The 20,477-nt window shown below is 43.9% G+C and overlaps 1 protein-coding gene across 1 annotated transcript in view; it reads right to left on the bottom strand.

The window, feature by feature from the left end:
• FYB1 (FYN binding protein 1) overlaps positions 1-20,477 on the bottom strand; it is a 49,879-nt gene that overhangs the window by 13,069 nt on the left and 16,333 nt on the right. Inside the window, exons 3-15 of the mRNA XM_083403267.1 lie at positions 18,453-18,609; positions 14,226-14,263; positions 12,405-12,424; positions 10,961-11,007; positions 9,782-9,893; positions 8,799-8,955; positions 8,283-8,427; positions 7,592-7,614; positions 6,740-6,809; positions 5,016-5,159; positions 4,198-4,229; positions 3,630-3,699; positions 2,321-2,426 (exon numbers count right to left, since the gene is read on the bottom strand). Of these exons, the coding sequence (XP_083259393.1) occupies positions 2,321-2,426; positions 3,630-3,699; positions 4,198-4,229; positions 5,016-5,159; positions 6,740-6,809; positions 7,592-7,614; positions 8,283-8,427; positions 8,799-8,955; positions 9,782-9,893; positions 10,961-11,007; positions 12,405-12,424; positions 14,226-14,263; positions 18,453-18,609 (1,121 nt within the window). The remainder of the gene's footprint in view (positions 1-2,320; positions 2,427-3,629; positions 3,700-4,197; positions 4,230-5,015; positions 5,160-6,739; positions 6,810-7,591; positions 7,615-8,282; positions 8,428-8,798; positions 8,956-9,781; positions 9,894-10,960; positions 11,008-12,404; positions 12,425-14,225; positions 14,264-18,452; positions 18,610-20,477) is intronic.

The raw sequence follows: 20,477 nt of genomic DNA, 5'->3' as shown, positions 1-20,477 counted from the left end.
AGTCTGTCAAGACTGGCCCGTATGGGCAGGGGGTACCTTAACAACTGTCTGGACTCCGTGTGTACCTGAGAGAAATGGGTTGGTGGCAGCGAGGAAGCAATCACAGTGGTGGCACAGGGATCAATAGACAGTCAAACGTCCGCGGACCCTGTGTGATCGCCACACTGGGGAAACCCAGTAAGATGTGTGGCGTATAAATATTAACATTATCATTGTGGATGGGACGTCCCTATTTTCAGCAGAGAAATGTTGGAGGGTATGCCAGAGGTGTTTTGTCTCTGGGATATCAGTTCCTGGGAGAGGGTTATTATTGCCCACTCACCCAGCTTGTGGAATCCCCTAGTTGGCTACTGTGGAAAGAGGAGGCTAAATCCAGTGAGGGTCTTCCATTGACCACACAATACAGTCCCACATGCATTGGATTTTACACAGGTATGCCCATTTTAGGTCCACAAGTGGTCACCCAGTGAAAAGGTATGGCCTACAGGAATGCAAGGCCTACAGTGGAGGCAGTTGGAGGATGGATGGCGGCTAACAGATTGAGGTTGAATCCTGACAAGACAGAAGTACTGTTTTTGGGGGACAGGAGGCAGGCGGGTGTGGAGGACTCCCTGGTCCTGAATGGGGTAACTGTACCCCTGAAGGACCAGGTGCACAGCCTGGGAGTCATTCTGGACTCACAGCTGTCCATGGAAGCGCAGGTCCAGGGCAGCTGTCTCCCAGCTCCATCTGGTACGCAGGCAAAGACCCTCCCTGCCCACAGACTGTCTCGCCAGGGTGGTGCATGCTCTGGTTATTTCCCACTTGGACTACTGCAATGCACTCTACGTGGGGCTACTTTTGAAGGTGACCCAGAAACTACAACTAATCCAGAATGCGGCAGCTAGACTGGAGACTGGGAGCGGCTGCCGAGACCATATAACACCGGTCTTGAAAGACCCACACTGGCTCCCAGTACGTTTCCGAGCACAATTCAAAGTGTTGGTGTTGACCTTTAAAGCCCTAAATGGCCTCAGTCCAGTATACCTGAAGGAGCGTCTCCAGCTCCATTGTTCTGCCCGGACACTGAGGTCCAGCGCCGAGGGCCTTCTGGCGGTTCCCTCGCTGTGAGAAGCCAAGTTACAGGGAACCAGGCAGAGGGCCTTCTTGGTAGTGGCACCCGCCCTGTGGAACGCCCACCCACTAGATGTCAAAGACAAAAATAACTACCAAACTTTTAGAAGATGTCTGAAGGCAGCCCTGTTTAGGGAAACTTTTAATGTTTAATAGGTTATTGTAATTTAGTGTTTTGTTGGAAGCCACCCAGAGTGGCTGGGGAAACCCAGCCAGATGGACGGGGAATGAATGAATGAATGAATGAATGAATAAATAAATAAATACAGTTACAGATACTGTACCTGGTTTTGTTCACAGGAAGGTGCTATGTGAATGACATGCAGCCATCTAAACAATACGGTTTGCACTTCCTCTGGATCCAGCCCTCAAATGCTCTCCTGAGACAACCAATAACTTCCCCTTGTAGTCATAATGAGCTTCATTGATAGTATTTAGAATGGGGAAGTGCACCACTTTCACACATTTTCCCCCAGGGGAAGTGAAGATAAATGCTCATTCTCCCAAACAGATTTTCATAAAAGCTTTCTTGTCATTGTGTAACATTTTAAATTAAAAATCTAGTCCACAAGGAAGTAAAACACACTGAGTTTGACGGGGTGCACACTGAATATTTATGGCCATAACCTGATGGCAGAAGCTCAACCTTTTTAAATTCAGAAAGCCTCCTCATTTGGCATTGTTTTTGTTTTCATTGGATTTATTATACTAGCAGGTCCCAAAGCGGGTTACAGCAGTTTAAAATCCAGAATTTAAAAGAGTTAAAAATCCAGAATTTAAAGTCAGGATAAATGCTATATAAACAGGTCATCCGGATGAGGCCTTGGTTTTGTTGTTGTTTACTTTTTGTTGTTTACATACACCTCCGTATGCACCGCCCAGGCTTGCGCCCTGGGGAGGTCACTTTGGTGCACTTTGACTTCACCCCCAGAGGCGCAATTCCCTTGTCTATCAAGACAGGCAGCTGCCAAATTAATTTTAGGCAGGTGAGCTAAAACCTGGAATTTTTAACTATTTTTTTAATTTGGTAAACCTCATTAGGGCCTGTAATGTGATTTGTGGCTGTGGCAATTTCACAAAATTGGACACGTTTCTCATTTTGATTGGTGTTTTATGCTGTTTTAGTGTTTTGCATAGTTTTATTGCTCCGGTTTATGCCATTAGTTCCGGTGCCTCAAGAAACAATTTTAAGAAACCAAGGTCTTACTTTAAACTTCTTTCGGAACTCTTTCTCTTCTTTCTCCATCTTCTTGAGTTTCTGCGAATCACGGTCATCTGATTTGGCTCTCGCAATGCTCAGGGACTTTGCTATGCTAAAGCGTCAGGTTGCAAAACAGAAGGAGAAGAAGAAGAAAAATCAAGATCGTCAATATAAAGATTAGGTATGTTTTTATTTTATTGGTTGTCAATTAAAGCCTAGCTAAAGGACAAGCTAATTAATTAAACAATTAATTAACCTTTTGTTAATGACATCAGGTTTTTTTTAAAAAAATTAAACACCAAATGTGGCGGAGGATTTAATCAAGATTGCAGTATGCATGGAACAGATATTTAAATTTTCCCTCCCCTTCAAGGCAATTAGTATTTCACTGACCCAACAGAAGGCGATTTTCTAATGATAAATCACAGCGAAGTGGCAGAGGGCATGTTTTACCAAGATCACAGTTTAATAATAATAAATTGTATTTTTTCCCCGACCGGAGCCAGGCTCAGTGCAGCTAAGATCATATAAATAACACCATATACATAAAAACAGGCATCAATTAATTAAAATACATCTTAAAATTAATTCAGACAAATTAAAATCTGGACAAATGGCAGTTATCAGGTTAAGATTGAGAGCAGTTAATACTTGCCAGTTTGTTTGTTTATTTCATAAAATTTACATACTGCTTGATTGTAAGGGGGGGGGACCCTCAAAGTGCTTTCCAAAAAACCACAAGACAATAAAATCATCACTAAAAATCCGCAACCACAATTTAAAGCATACAGAAAAGGGTAAAACCACGATAGAATAAGCTAAAGCAAATTAAAACTCATACAAACTTTCTAAGCGTCTGCGTTTGCAGAGTTGCAAAGAGAAGTTTCAATCTCCTCGCTTCACCCTAAGCTGTGTCTGGTATTTAAAGTTCTAGAACATGGGTAGGCAAACTAAGGCCCAAGGGCCGGATCCAGCCCTATCGCCTTCTAAATCCAGCCCACAGACGGTCTGGGAATCAGCGTGTTTTTACATGAGTAGAATGCGTGCTTTTATTTAAAATGCATCTCTGGGTTATTTGTGGGGCATAGGAATTCGTTCATTTTTTTCTTTTCTTTTCGAAATATAGTCCAGTCCCCCACAAGGTCTGAGGGACGGTGGACCAGCCCCCTGCTGAAAAAGTTTGCTAACCCGTTCTAGAAACCCGCACCATAGCTGTGAATCCTGTCACTTATGACACGTGTTGTGAGGCCCTTGAGTAACAGCAAACATCCCTCTGTAGCCATTACACACATCCTTGTTTTATATGTTCACTCACCTAAGTTCTTTTGGCGGAGGAGGGAAGTCAGTTGGCTCTACATCATCATAGACATCACTGTCTCCAGAATCTGAAATCAGAAAGCAGTGTTTATTTGTTTTTAAAAAAATGAAAAATAGTATATAATCATTGCAACTCAGGCCCCAAATATTGTTGTTCTTTAGTCCGACTCTTCCTGACCTCATGGACCAGAGCATGCCAGGCACTCCTGTCTTCCACTGCCTCCCGCAGTTTGGTCAAACTCATGCTGGTAGCTTCAAGAACACTGTCCAACCATCTCATCCTCTGTCGTCCCCTTCTCCTTGTGCCCTCCATCTTTCCCAACATCAGGGTCTTTTCCAGGGAGTCTTCTCTTCTCAAGAGGTGGCCAAAGTATTGGAGCCTCAGCTTCAGGCTCTCCCACGGCTTGCGGATAGCTTCCTGAAGCCTGCATTCGCCCCATAGGACGCACACACATTTCCCCTTCATTTTTGGAGGGGAAAAAGTGCATCCTATTGGGCGAAAAATACGGCATAGGAACTCAATCACAGTTTAATAATTGCTTCATGTTTTTGATCTTATTACTTACCCTTTCCTATATGCTTTGCTGAAGAAGTCCTGCTAGAAACAAACAAATAATAACTTTCATTAAGCACTGCAATCAGATGATCAGTTCCTATCCCAGGATATAAATGATTATGGGATATGGCTGTGTACATCATGACAAAAAGAAGAATTGTTGAAGCCACTTTATCTTGGATAACAAAAACAAAGGGCGTGTGGGTGTGCTTTCCTTCACATATTCAACTGCAACTAATTTGTTGTCCCTTAAATATGTGAAATTACAAACTGTTTGTCATGGGTAAGACTGGATCACATCAACAAAATTGCCGGCGATGGAACAAAAGTTGGGCCATGACCTAGCTTTTCAGACATAGCTTCAGCCAAAGACATTTAGGTCCCTGAGGTAGAATCCAGAGAAATCCCCACTTTCCATTGATGATCATGCGTCATGCTCTACCAGGAAGTTTCTCTCTGCAGATCCCACTGAAATAAATAGGAGACCCACAAAGCCAACAGATTTTATTCCATGGGCCAGATCTGCCTACTTCCAACTCTGCCACCCGTAATGCCACCTGAGTTGGCCATCTTACCTCGCCTCATGGTGAAGCTGTTTCTGCAAACAGGTACCTATGACTTAAGCTAAGAGGTATTCAAGGACAGAACATGGCCCAACTTTGAAAAGGGATGTGGTGGTTTCATAGCTTTGGTTATCTGCCGTGTGGTACGATTATGTGGCTGGTTAGGCTGCTGTGAGAAGCTGTTAGTAGCGAATGATCAACACGTATATTAGCTATTAGTTTTAGTGAACCGGTTATTTTTCTTTCTTTCACAGCAGTCTCTTACGAGGAACCTCCATTATCTTCTGTCACACTGATTTTAGTTGCTGCCTCTCGTATACTTCTCTTGGGGAAATCTTTTCCCTTCAACAGATTCTTCAAAAGCCCACGGGGCCAGGAGTCACTCTTATCTTCACCATGTGGCACAGACCTTTGGAGTATGCACGCAATTATCACATTGCAGATTGAAACACAAGATATTTGAAATGACTTTGGGATGGGGCATTGGATTCACAGCAGCAGCAACAACAACAGCCCAAAAAATTAAATGCTAAACCCCCTAAATCCTATAAATTGATAAAGGCTAGGATTTTGATTGTTTGGGATATGGAGGGACCATACAAGCTGCAGAGGAATTCCTGAGCTAGCTTATGCAGAACAACTTGACTGAGCTGAGGCCATCAAAGAACAATAGAGGTCCATTTGCAATACTGGAGAACTCCTAACCCCCCCCCCCCTTGAGGTGTGAAGGATACAGGGGTTTGAAAGGTTGCCAGGAAACTGTATGCTTGAGGTGACAGGAAAAGGGAGTCTGGGAGCAAGGGCTGCTGGGAGGAAGGAGGAGGAAGGAGGGTGGATGGCTGTAGGGTACAAGCGCTGCTGTGGGGTACAAGTCCCTCTTGAAAGGAACATGCTGTAAGATCTGGAATTCCTCCTTGCAGACTGAAGGTGTAAATAAAGGTAAGGTAAATAAAGGGACCCCTGACCGTTCGGTCCAGTCGTGACCGACTCTGGGGTTGCAGCGCTCATCTCGCTTTAATGGCCGAGGGAGCTGGGGTACAGCTTCCGGGTCATGTGGCCAGCATGACTAAGCCACTTCTGGTGAACCAGAGCAGCGCACGGAAACACCGTTTACCTTCCCGCCGGAGTGGTACCTATTTATCTACTTGCACTTTGACATGCTTTCGAACTGCTAGGTTGGCAGGAGCAGGGACCCAGCAATGGGAGCTCACCCCGTTGTGGGGATTCGAACCTCCAACCTTCTGATCGGCAAGTCCTAGGCTCTGTGGTTTAACCCACAGCGCCACCCTTCCCCTTCCGAAGGTGTAAATAGGCAAATAAATAACATTTATTAAAGCTACGACTGTCTCCACCGTGTCTCAATTCTCCAAAGGGCCACAGACCCTGGGTGAGTGCATGGAACCCCATGGGCTCTTTGTCACCACTCAGCAGAGAGAGGGGGAGGCACCCGACTTTTGCAACAGCATGAAGTGTGAGCCTCATACAAACACAGCTGGACCAAGTTCTTAGTACATGGACCTCCTGATCTGCCCTGTGACTCTAATCTGTGATCCCAGGATCAGAGCAATTCACCAGCATCAGTGTGGATTTCTATGGAGGGTGAATATATAATGAAGGGATAACTAGGGTCTAAAGAGTCAGATGTGCCATCGTTTTGATGCCACACAAACATCTGCCCATGCTTCAGATTCTGGCTTACTGGCTCCTGCTTGAGAATTCAAGAAGTTGAAAAAGCCTATGCCTTAATACAATCCATGTGAAGGAGATGAAAACAGTAAAGACTCATTAAAACAAGACCCAAAGCAATTAATTCCATGGTAAAAACATTATCTCCACACCCTTCTAAGACACACTCCCTACCCAGCTGATACCATTTTATCATGCATTAATCGAGGGCTAATATTTTTATCATGAGATAATCTTTTAAACAAGAACTAAACAAGAATTCTCCATCTGCTTTTCATTATTTTGTTGGCTATTAATGCTTACCTTGTTTGTGCATCATCATCGCCCTCGATCCCATCATAAACGTCATCAGGGGGAGGAGGAGGAGGGAATCCTGTTTTAAATTTTGAAAAAGGCAAAAGCAGAGTAGTATTATTATCACTACTACTTCGATTATTATTGTTTCAGTTTATGTCGCCTGATGCAAACTGTCTCTAGGCTACTTACCTCCAAAATGCACATAAAGTAAAATAAAATATTAATACTGAAATTATCAATAATCATAACTGTCAACTTTTACCCTTTCTTGCGAGGAATCCTATTTGGAATAAAGGAATTTCCCTTAAAAAGGGGGAAATGTTGACAGCTATGTCAATAATAAGAACAACAACAATCCTCAACGGTATGTACTGCTTCTACTGAAAAGAACCAGGAGATATTGTTTGCACTATTTCAATTACAGCTTCCTTTATCCCTGAGAATTGACCATGCTGGCTGGTGCTGATGGGATTTGGAGTCCAACGACCTCTGGAGAGCTTGGCTTTTCCATGCTTGCTTTAGCAGGAGGACAAGCCTTTCTGGGTCATCTTGGTGCTGATGGGGGAGCGGGGATGGAGGGGAAGAGTCTCAGAAAGTTGTAGCTTTGATTTGCTAATCTTGAAAGTGGCATTGACCTTGGTGCTTACAGGATTGGTTTAGAAATGAATATTGAAGGAGGAAGTATGAAGGCTTGGGGACTGTTATTTTTCTTTGACTATATATGGCTTGTCTGCTGATTGCTGGTAGATATCACAAACCCTGGTCATACCCCAACTGATACCTTGGGAAGTAGCTAAAAGATGGGCCCCATGACCCACAAATCTCAAAATTTGGATAGATAGGAACAGCAGAACTTACCTCCTGCAGTACTTTGACTTCCACTTTGGCCATGAGAAAACAAAAGGAGGAGGGGAAATGGTTGAAGTTAAAGGAGAAGACAGTGCAATAAATAATGCAGTTCTTAACATACTTGCTTGGGAGTAAGCCCCATTGAAGATGGTGGGACTTAAATCCAAAGAAGACACACACATATATGAATGCACTGAAAAGTCCATGTTTTTCCCCCACACCCAAATGTCTGCAATATTCTATAACCCACATAAAGCCAGGTAATTGCCTAGAAAATGGCAAATGTGATTCAAACTGGTAATCCATGAATAAATATATAAGGTAACAATTGCTTTGCTGGACCAGGCCTGTTGTCAGGGGTTGCCAATATGGTGTCCTCCAGCTCTTGCTGGGACTCGCACCATCCTTTCCAGTTAGCTATGTGGACTGGGGCTGATTGGAGTTGTAGTCCAGAAATATATCGAGGACTGAACTTAACTGTACAGGGGTCCTTTCCCTGTACCACCTTGCCCTACAGGCCACTACTAATCTAAAAATAATGTAACAATAACTTCATTTTAAGAAATTACAATGAATGTTCACCTTACTAATGTTAAACAACCATTTCCTTATCACTTCCTGTTCTGATGAAAGGTGGGCTAGATTGCACTGCAAGCCACACTAGAAATGGACACAGGTGTGGCCATCCCTTTTGACATACCTGCTGACGCTATCCTGTTCCCCGACATCATCATACACTTCCTGGTCACTGTCTGGTTGCCTCAGTTGAATGTTGACAGAAGGCCGCTGCTTTCGCTTTAATGAATCATAGTCAATTTCCACCATGGTTGTTTTAATGTAGCCATCTAGAAAGCAAAAGCCCAACACATTTCATGACTAAGATGCAGCTGTTTTCTTTTAAACTTTATAACAAGACATCATAAGGGCTGCATTAAACACACACACACACCCTTTAAAAACCACTGTGCAATATAGAATGGTATTCATTGCATGGTGTGCAATTTTTTAAAATCAAATTGCTGTTCGTTTCTTTGTTGTGCAGGTTTTAAGTATTTTAACGAATATACTGATACGTCTTCAAGGGCCAAGAATTGTGGACTAGCGACATTTCAAATATTCCAAACGGTGAGTGAACCCAAATTTTCTGATCAGAATAAATTACTCTGATTAAACATATTAAAATAAGTTCTCTTAAATTTGCATAATTTATACCTACAGGAGCCTCTTGACCTTCCAAGCCACTTCCCCTCTGGATTGTCAGTGATGCGGATGATTTCGATTTTATCTCCTTGCTTGAACGTCAGATCGTTCTTCCCTCCTTTGAAGTCTGTGCAAGCTCGGGCCTGGTGAATGACTTCAATGGGGCCCACGAGCTACACAGAAGTAGGATAAGAAATGGGTGTAAATCAGCATTGCACATATGGTCAGGATTAATACTGTACAAGAGGGGGGGAGAGAGGGGGAAACAGGCATGGACAAACCACAACTGACAAATTGGAGCCGGGACCTCGGGTGAGGAACCTTTTTCAGTCAGAGGGTTGCATTCCCTCACTGCCAACCTTCTGGCTCCATTGTGTCCGTGGTGGGCAGGGCCAGAATCAAATAGTGGGTATGCCCAGAGGCACAATGTGATTCTTATACACAATTCCAGATTTGATTCCAGATGCACAGAAGTCAGAGGCAAGCCAGAGGCATTATCACAATCGCGTCTATTTGAGGGCACAAATAAGTGTCAGTCAGGGAAACAAGATGTATCCTGAGAAGAATTGAGTCTTGATGCTAAGTAGATAGGACTGGAGAGCCACATTCAACCCCTGGACCTGCTATTTCCCATCACTGTTTCAGACATTTTTGCAATGGAATTATAAAGACACCAAGGACTCAGTGGGACACAGGTGGCGCTGTGGTCTAAACCATAGAGCCTAGGGCTTGCCAATCAGAAGGTTGGCAGTTCCAATCCCTGTGACGGGGTGAGCTCCCATTGCTCGGTCCCTGTTCCTGCCAACCTAGCAGTTCGAAAGCACATCAAAGTGCAAGTAGGTAAGTGCAAGTAGATTACAGGTTCACCTGTAAATGTGAACTGAACTGAATTTATCCCCCAACTCTACAAACAGAGTATCTTTAACAATGCTAAAGGATAATGTATTGGTTTTCATTAAAGTTTTTTTTAAAAAGTAAATTGCTAGTTTTAAGCCTTACTTTGAACTTCTTCCTGATGTCCTGCTCTTTTTTCTCTTTCTCCTTTTGTTCTTTCTCTGATTTCTTCCTTTCTTCCTTCTCCTTTTTCCTTTCATCATCTCTAGATGTAGGTCTGCGAAATAAAAAGTGATTGATACTTAACTCAAGAAACAGCAGGGGACAAACATCTGGGCCTCTTTCACTTCTCTTGAAAGATGACCATATCAGGAGCCATGTGCTCAATGGTTGCTGTTGGGTTGGATCTAAGCTTAAAGGTAAAAGGTAAAGGGACCCCTGACCGTTAAATCCAGTTGTGACCGACTCTGGGGTTGCGGGACTCATCTCGCTTTATTGGCTGAGGGAGCCAGCGTACAGCTTCTGGGTCATGTGGCCAGCATGATTAAGCCGCTTCTGGGAAACCAGAGCAGCGCACGGAAACGCTGTTTACCTTCCCGCCAGAGCGGTACCTATTTATCTACTTGCACTTTGATGTGCTTCCGAACTGCTAGGTTGGCAGGAGCACAGACCGAGCAACGGGAGCTCACCCCGTCGCGGGGATTCGAACCGCCGACCTTCTGATCGCTGTCCACAAATGGAAGAGCTCCTTCCATGTGCAGAAGGCCTTTGACCCAACCTTTAGAGCCTGCTGGAATCATAGAATGGTAGAGTTGGAAGGGACCATGAGGGTCACCTAGTCCACCAGCCCCTCTGAAATGCAGGAATCTTTTGCTCCACACAGGAAGATCAATTTTTTCTGGTGCCCTCCTTCACTGTTCCAGAGTGCCCACAAACCCTTAGGAGAAGAGTTTTAGAAGCTACAAGGGAGATAAAGCCGAAGCCACTTTTCCTCTTCCCTCTTCTGCTGCTGAAAGCAAAGTCTGGATCCAAGCCAATACCTTCTCAACCTAGCCCAGATGTTGCAGGACAGACGCTTCCATCATCCCTGATTGACGATATTGGCTGATGGGAACTGTGGTCAAAACATCTGATGGACAACATGTTGGCTAGCCCTGCCCTGGCCTAGAAGATGATAAAGCTGCAAATTCAGGTTTTGGATCTTTTGTCCACGGTTTTGCAATGGTGTCTGCCATTTACTCTCAGGTCCTCTTACTCTGTTTATGTTTTGTCTCTCTGTCACTTCAGTTGTGGGATCCCAAGAATCAGAGAACCACCATATCTGGAGAGCTGCATATTTCTTACCTCATTTCGTTTATATCTTCATATGTCTCCCCTTCACTGTTGAGACTCTATAAAGAAAAAAGTGACAAGAAATGAATGAGAAAGGGGAAATTATAACGTAGTTCAAGTGCAACAATTTCTTTTTAAGACTAGTACTAGGACAGCAAATTGTATGTGGCATTTCATTATTTCAAACCCAATTTGTTGTATGAAATAAGGTCTTCTTTTGACCTTGACCATTCAGCTATTTAAGAATATAAAATATTGCCCAGACTGTAGCCATTTCCAGGTGTTCATTCTGGGTATAATGAATGTCACTGAGTTGCATCTACTGCCACAACAACTTCTCACTTGCCCTGAGCCATTATTGCAGTCCTTTACACTCTCCTTTCAGCTAAGCCCTTCCAGAGATTACAAACAGAGCAAGGCCGTCAAGCACTTTGTAGACTGGGGTAGGGGGAACCTGTGGCCCTCCAAATGCTGCTGGACTACAAGTCCCATCATCTCCGGCCACGGGCAATGCTGGCTGTGGCTGATGGGAGTTGCTGTCCAGTAACATCTGAAGAACTACAGGTTCCTCAACCCTGTGGAAGACCACAACACATGTTCTGCGGCCCTTGCTTGGCTTATGAGTCACAAGTTGTGTACCCAAATTAAGATGTGTTGATCCAGTGACAAATGAATGTTCCCACAGCTTATTACTATTAATGATCACTTCTTTGATTTATAACCCACTGTGGCGTTTGCCCTCCTAGGTGGGTCATAAGGAAAGGGTTAAATGAGTGTGAAGTGATTGGCCAGTGGGAACCCAAGGGGAGGAGTTAGAGTCAGAGTTGGTGTTATTTGGAAGTTAGTTGGGAGTTGGAGAAGGAAGAGGGAGGATAAGTCTGTGGGTTGGTCTAGTTTTGATGTGAGAGTGAGTGAAACTGTTAGGAGGAGTCAGATAGACAGATGGGATGGGATAATCAATTAGAAGTTATTAGGAAGGTATAGGTCAGTATAGAAACTAAGATTAAGAAACTGACAAGAAAAGTTATCTGAAACCATAACCTTGTTAATGCTTATAAAATAAACTTGCTTATTTGATTAATGTTAATAACTGTCTGGACTCCGTGTGTACCCGAGAGAAACGGGTTGGTGGCAGCGGGGAAGCAATCACAGTGGTGGCACAGGGATCAATAGACCGTCAAACGTCCGGGGACCCTGTGTGATCGCCACACCCACCTTCGACCTTAAGGTCCCAGGGCGTGAAACATCCATATCAAAATAATTAAATAATGCAAAACATTAAAATATTAAAATCCAATGCAGATATCCAAATCAAACAATCTCTCTCCCTTTCCCCTCTTTCCACAGACACACCAGTAACAGAACCTCCCACGGCACCCCTCTGCATTCATGAAAGTGGGTATTAATGGAAGAGCGTTGTACTGCATTTATCTATGTTGTGAATGGTGATACTGACCTCATCTGCATCTCCATTTCCTGAAGAATCAAAAGGCAAACATTGATTGTTAATTTTCTGTTGCAGGGAAGATTTTGTATATAATATAATCATATCCGCATATAATAAAAGGGTAGAAAGTCTATGGATTGCCCTCTAAACAAAAAGTGTTGGGCAAAGGACGGCGTTGCCTAGGACAAAGTTGGGTATTTCGACTTACAAGAATTTTTGTCTAGCTCAAATACAGATTATGCCATATATTTATAGTCCTCAGTATCTTTCCACATAAAACTAAATATATGGCATAATCTATATTTGATCAAAACTGAAATGAAATTGTAGCAGATGAATATACTTCGTGCCAGCTGCTTATCAGCTATAGCAGGCTTCCTCAACCTCGGCCCTCCAGATGTTTTGAGGCTACAATTCTCATCATTCCTGATCACTGGTCCTGCTAGCTAGGGATCATGGGAGTTGTAGGCCAAAAACATCTGGAGGGCCCAGGTTGTGGAAGCCTGTGCTATAGTATGCACCTCAAGCACCACAACTTGATTTTAATTCCCCCCCCCCACTACATACTGAAAACCAACTATATATTATGTTATGTACTACATGCTATAAATACATGGCATAAGGTTTATATATACATGCTATATCATTATAAATTATACTCTGTATAAATGCTATTTGTTTAACTTTCTCATTATCTGTATTTTACCAATACATTTATATCACTTTGATTGCTATTAATTATTATTATTATTATTATTATTATTAGACTTTGGCAGCTATGGCTTCTTGCAAGGAATTCTAGGTACTATAGTTGGGCAAGGTGTATGAATATTCAGGATTTTCTGTTGGGATATCCCCAGCTCTTCCTCACAGAAATACAGTGTTATTAGGGTTACCTGGGAGGAAGGAGTAATGATCTAGGTTTATAGGACATTCAGATTCATAAGGCTGTATTGCAGCAGCCATCACCATCATCCTATATAGCAGCAGTGGGAAAATCAGGCCCACCTTGTGGCATTTGGGCCACAAGGTCGTTCAGGCCAGTTACGCCCACCTTCACTGCACCTCATGTCACACATGACTGCCAATCAGTGGTGCCAGCAAAGTCCTGTGCCAATGTCTGTGTACTGGAGTTTGCCAGCGCCAACAACCAGCTGTTTATTGGCCCTTTGTGGGCTGTGGCTTTCTTCACATGGTTTAATTTCATGCCATGCAGGCAAAATTGGGTCACCTTACATCACCAGGGGATTGACAGGTGGGTGGGGGATGGGGGAGATAAGTTATCCTTACATAGCCAAAATGGCATCACCCACACACAAACAGGAGGTATTGGCTGAGAACCCCTAGGTTCTCAGAAGTACTAGGGGAAAAGCCTCTCCCAAAAACCAGTCTGATAAGGACTGAGCAGGGATGGAGGGCATGAAATACAGAATGGGCTGCCTGTAAGGGAGAGGCGGTAATGGAAAACAGTGGAAGGGGAATGGAGTATAGTGGAAATCATAGAATCATAGAGTTGGAAGAGACCGCAAGGGCCATCGAGTCCAACCCCCTGCCAAGCAGGAAACACCATCAGAGCACTCCTGACATATGGTTGTCAAGCCTCTGCTTAAAGACCTCCAAAGAAGGAGACTCCACCACACTCCTTGGCAGCAAATTCCACTGTCAAACAGCTCTTACTGTCAGGAAGTTCTTCCTAATGTTTAGGTGGAATGTTTAGGTGGAATGTTTAGCTGGCACCTGAACAGGAGCACTCCACATTCTAACACTTTCTCGCAGTTCCCACTTACAAATTTTCTAATGCCCGTCTTAACAAAAATGGATTAGCCTTACCTCCAAACTCAACATCATCATAGCTTTCTTCGTTGTCCCTATGAAAAGAAAAAGGTGAACAGGTTCAAAGAGAAAAAAGATGCAACTGCAATTCCGGTAACACTCTTTTGACTGAAAGCCAAGCCATCAGAGAAGGTTTATGAAGCCTATGGGCCGGATTCAGCTGGTTCAGTTGACAGAAGCTGGGACAAGAAGACAAGAACACCCTCTAATGAAATTAGGTTTCCCCATTCCTCCATCCAATGAATTCTGCTCCATATTGATCCAGAGCAGACCCCAACGTATAGTTAGCAGAGTAAAAACATAAAACACGATGCAGGATTCCTAATAATAACTCAGAGGCAATTAACTTCATTCAGCAGATTTTTTTTTGTTTTACTACTGAAGGCAAATGAGCTTTACAGTCACAATCCAACATCTTCGGGATTGGTATAGTCCACAAGAAATCCAGCTGCAGCAGACTTAACTTAAACTTACAATAAGACTAAAACCTTAGCACTTAAGCATACTATGTACAGTGGTATCTTGGTAGTCGAACAGCTTGGCTCCCAAACAAATTGGCTCCTGAACGTCGCAAACCCAGAAGTAAGTGTTCCAGTTTGCAAACATTTTTCAAAAGCCAAATATCCAATGTGGAAGCTCCTGCACCCAATCGGAAGCCACACCTTGGTTTTCAAACAGTTTCAGGAGTTGAACCAGCTCCCGGAACAGATTAAGATGCCACTGTACTGACCAGCACACCAGCAGGAGAAACAGAAAGTGAAACCCAGGTTTCTTCTGGCCTATTACTGTATTATAGTCAGCATGACCTTGCGTGAAAGAGATAACAGAACCAGTTTGAACCAGCTGTTCAGTTTCTCTGCTTGTTTCTAGGCAAAATAGAAGCTTGCTTGTTAGCTAGAAACTTCTAGCTTGTACTAGCTTGTATCACATAGAGAAGCTTCCAGAACCTGCTTGAATTAATTAGAATAGGAAAGATCTCTGCACTTTAAACCAATACTTTCTATACCCAAAAATGCAAACCTGACATCCCCACAGATGTAGCCCCCACTGATCCCAAACAGTCCTAAGTAAAGGAATACAGGCCTGCAGTCTTATTAAGTTTGAATCTGACACCTTTCCCTGGCAGGTTTTATTTTCTTTTTTTTTCTAACGGGTGTAGCGACAGCAAGAAATCTGGAGATGAAAGCAGAGATTGGGAAGGATTACCACAACTACAGCTGGATGCACCAAAGAGTGGTCTTGATCACATCTGGGGAGCCCTCAATGAAGACAACGGTCTCTTTCAGACATATACCATGTAATATATAATATATAAATTTATTATTTCTACCCCGCCGATTTGGCTGGGTTTCCCCAGCCACTCTGGGTGGCTTTCATCAGAACATTAAAAACAGAATAAAACTTCATGCATTAAAAACTTCCCAAAACAGGGCTCCCTACAGATGTTTTCTAAAAGTTAGATACAGTGGTACCTCCGTTGACGAACTTAATTTGTTCCGGAAGTCCGTTCTTACACCGAAAGCGTTCTTAAACCGAGGTGCGCTTTCCCCATTGAGTCTTCCCGCCACCGGTGCCCTTCCACCAGTCGGCTTCCATTCCTCTTCTGGGGCAAAGTTCGCTATCCGGAACACCTACTTCTGGTTTTGCAGAGTGCGTTGCCCGAATCTTTCATTAACAGGACTGTTCTTAGACTGAGGTACCACTGTAGTTGTTTATTTCCTTGACATCTGATGGGAGGGCATTCCACAGAGCGGGCACCACTACCGAGAAGGCCCTCTGCTTGGTTCCCTGTAACCTCACTTCTCGCAGTGAGGGAACTGCCAGAAGGCCTTCAGCACTGGACCTCATATACTGAATCTATTGAGGCCATTCAGCAACATGCAATCCTGTTCCTCCATACATTCAGATAGCAACATATAGCAAGGTATATGTGAATGAGTGCATGTGTGTAAGCACATAGTAAGAGCTTGGTGGATCAGGCCAAAGGTCCACCAAGTCCCGCATCTTGTTCCACAGTGGCCAACCAGATGCCAGTGGGAAGCCTGCAAGTGCAATAGCATTCTCCCCAGTTGTGCTCCCCTGCAATCAAAATGTGTGAGAGTCCTTGGCTGTGAGTCCAGGAAGATTTGCTCCCTGCCTTGCAGACCTGGCATGGGATGGCGTGGCCTGGACTGACTCCAGCTACAAAAGCTGAAATCGCTGAAAAGATTCTTGGGCTGGATTACCATTTATGGAGTTTCTTTTTTGGGGGGGGGTTGTTGCTGTTATTTATATTATTATTTTTTGTATCTTTATTTAAAATCTTACCATAATGTATGCAGAAATTGTTCCGTTTGGTTGTGCATTTCTTGATGTTTTATTTATGGTTTATGACTACATTTGTTATGTTTGCAATTATGTATTTTTCCATGTTGTAAGTTGCCTTGAGCATGATTAGAACTATGGAAATACAGCATGCAAATAAAACGATGTATGTCTGTATCTATGAGAGCAGCTTTTCATGCGTTTTCAGAAATGTTCTGCAACATCATCACAGCCCTTCCTTTTTCTAATTTTCTATTGCAAAGGAAAAATCACCTGATCAGCAACTATATATCACAGGACTTGCTTGCCACATAAGTATGCACACCTGCATTCTCAAGTAGCTACCATTTCAGATCTCGCATGCGTGAAGCTGGCCTGAGGATTAGCGACAAAAATTCAGGCACTAGATTGAGTCTCTCTCAGTCTCTGTCTCTCCCTTCAAATGCCTTCTCAAAACTCATATTTCCTGGCCGGATGTTCTGCTGCAATTCGAGAAAACTTTGGCCTCATAGACTTATCTTTGACCCTTACAGTGGTACCTCAGGTTACATACGCTTCAGGTTACAGACTCAGCGAACCCAGAAATAGTGCTTCAGGTTAAGAACTTTGCTTCAGGATGAGAACAGAAATCGGGCTCTGGCGGCACGGCAGCAGCTGGAGGCCCATTAGCTAAAGTGGTGCTTCAGGTTAAGAACAGTTTCAGGTTAAGTACGGACCTCTGGAACGAATTAAATACTTAACCCGAGGTACCACTGTACTTAGAATACCGACTGAGAACATCTCGCCCTAGGGCCAAACTAGACAAAAATGGTGCCACTTTTATTTGATCATGTGTTTCTTCTAGAATCACATATTCACATATAAAGGAGAGGGGGTTGTGGTTCTTATTTTAACCAAAGGGAGACCTGCAATAAAATGTTGCAGTGTGAAGTGCTCTGGGCTGTTTTTTAAAGGTTTTTGCCTCCTAGTGTTCCCTCTCCCTAACCCCTTTCCCTTCTGCAAACCTTGGCATTATGTTGATCATGCTGATTTTTCCCTTTTGTTTTCCAGTAGCCATGTTTTGGCTACAAAGCCATCATTACTCTGCACCTGACTCCATTGTTAGTATATTAACATGAAAAGTGATGTGAACGAAGGGGTAGAATACTTTCTCCTTCCTCTGCACACTGTCATCACTTGCCCAATGAATAATTTTTTTTCCTGGCCTCGCTCACTGCCAGTAAGTTCAGGTGACAAACTATGGGGAGATAAGGCAGAGAAATGTTTAGCTTTACATTTTCATGTGGGGGGAAAAAGACACACACACCCATCTTTGGCATGAATAGGGGGGCTGCTTAAGCATCACTATAGAAGAGGGGAAAGAGGGTGATCATTTCCATAAAAATCACTTATGCCCATTTTTTAAAATATAGTCACAAATACATTAGCTGGCTGAGGATGATGGGAGTTGTAGTCCAAAAACATCTGGGGTCCAGAGGTGGATGATTAAAGAAATGTGGCGGCTACTGATACATTATGTCTAGTTTGGCTTTTGCATAGCCTCTAGGGTTCAAGGATATGCCGTTTACCTTCCCGCCACAGTGGTACCTATTTATCTACTTGCACTGATGTGCTTTCGAACTGCTAGGTTGGCAGGAGCTGGGACAGAGCAATGGGAGCTCACCCCGTCGCGGGGATTCGGCAAGCCCAAGAGCACCATCCATGTCCCTTGACTGTGTCAAGGATAGCATCCTTGCTATCCTTGAAAGAAAACAAGGGGCATGATGAGTGCCAAAGACAAGGTACTTCAGGATGACTGTACGAGGAAGACACTTCGATAGATGTGAGATCAGAAGCTCCCTCGTTCCCTGTGAAATGAGAGCAGAATGTAACCTCCCCCCCCCCCCCGCAGATTTCACTTTCATTTACACAGAGATATACCTGGGCTTGATGTTTCTTGGGGGAAGTACCGGAGCTTGTGCTGATGGATGGGAAGCTGATGGAGGAGGCGGTGGAGGCAGCTGGGTGGTGGTATGCAGGGTCGAAACAGGCAGTGGAAGTACAGGGGGTAAACCTACCGCATGGGGTTTGCTGGAGCCTGCAAGGGAAGAATAAGTTATACAGTGGTACCTCGGGTTACAGACGCTTCAGGTTACAGACACTTCAGGTTACAGACTCCACTAACCCAGAAATAGTACCTCAGGTTAAGAACTTTGCTTCGGGATGAGAACAGAAATCGTGCGGCGGCAGCGGGAGGCCCCATTAGCTAAAGTGGTACCTCAGGTTAACAACAGTTTCAGGTTAAGAACGGACCTCCAGAACGAATTAAGTTCTTAACCCGAGCTACCATTGTAATATTTAAGGGGGAAATCACAGGGAGCTCCATTTTTATAAACAGGAGGAACGTAGCATTGCAATTTGCATGAAGGATAGATAGGGAAGGTTGAATCTATCCATTTCAGTTTCTCTCGCTTTCTCTTTTTCTTCCAGTCGTCTTCTCATTCCCACAGCAATTTGCAGTTTGATTTTAAAACAACAGCAGCTTACCATGGGAACTTTAGTAGGCACATGTTTGCACGTCGGTGTTTCTTAAAAAATAAAAAAGTTCCCAAATTGCTTAATTGTAACAACATCCACTTCCTACTGCATCCGCAGAAGTTTCCTTTTTCTTGCATGCTACTTAAAACACAGACGCTTGTGTTTTGTTGCCATCTTGCTAGATGTAGGCCTTTCAATGCTGGTAACTGGCATCTGTTGCGCCTCTTATATATAAGTGTGAGCGTGTGCCATAGAAAGAGCAATGATTTGGATCTCCCTGCATTTTTATTTTTTACTTTAATGCAGTTGTAGGGGACTTTGAATAGAGCAAAGCGTGTTCTTCCTCATGGAGAGCACGTGTTGCGGTGGGGGCTGACAAGACAGCTCACTGTTGCTGGGTAAAAGAGTTTGGCCATCTTTAAGCAGGGGCGGGCTGTTACTGGGGAGATTTATATGTTGCCATTTATTGATTGACAGCCCTGTTTGTTAAATACACTGAACGCAGTGATGAGCTTCCTCTTTCGCTGCGTGCTTCGGATCACCCGCCCTCCCTCCCTAATGTTAGGCTGTTTGCTTGACCTGTCATGGGGTCGTCTGCTTTGGGGCAGGGGCCTGGTAGGAATTTTGTCCATTTGGCTGATTGGCTGGTGCCATTTGGTTTTTGCCTACTGCGTAGCAAATCACCACAACTCGTAAGGTTGCAGTTAGGCATTGGTTTGGGAATTGGTTGGTGGAGGGGTATGGATTTGGCTGTGCCTGCCCCTCCAAAATGCTGCTGCTGCAAGGGTTTTCCATTAAAGGAACCCAGGGGCTCGCCATGCTTTTGTCCGAACCCCCTGGCAAGGGGCCAGGGCCACGCAAGAGCACCTGGGAGCATTCTGGGGAGAGGTGAGGCATGGTTCCCAGTCCTGTCTCTCCCCCCAGGTGACTTACCCTTTCTGACTTCACGGGGGGTGCGAATATCAGAGCTGTCCCTGTGCGGGGTCAGTTAGTCACTACCAATGCCTAAGCAACAACTCACATTGCTGTATTTTTAATAAAGTTGTGGCCAAAATTATGCCAAAAACCTTAAACAAAAATCAAGTGTCATTGTGTTCTTATTTGGGGTGTCTTGGGGACCTCGACGCACAATGACGTTCGACCCTTCCCTGTTCTTTTTCAGCTTGCTTCCCATAAGCTGTTGTCAGACCTGGTGTTTGGGATGGAGCATGGCAAAGACTATATACAATATCAATGTAAAATGAAAAGCAATCAAATCGTACCTCAAGGAGGAAATGCCAAGGGACAGAGATAAGCTTTCCTTAAAACAGGACGAAAAGGAGGCAGCTGAGTATTTAAAGTGCCAAAGATCCATACATAAGGGGTTTAGTAAGTGAGATTAGTATTTAGGGTGTGGTAAGACTAAGGTGGAGAGCTGAGAGAAAGCAA

This window comes from Podarcis tiliguerta, assembly GCF_965153285.1.
Source record: "Podarcis tiliguerta genome assembly, chromosome: 11".
NCBI lineage: Eukaryota > Metazoa > Chordata > Lepidosauria > Squamata > Lacertidae > Podarcis > Podarcis tiliguerta.
Note: the sequence above shows the minus strand (reverse complement) of the source record. Positions and strands in the feature narration are given on the sequence as shown.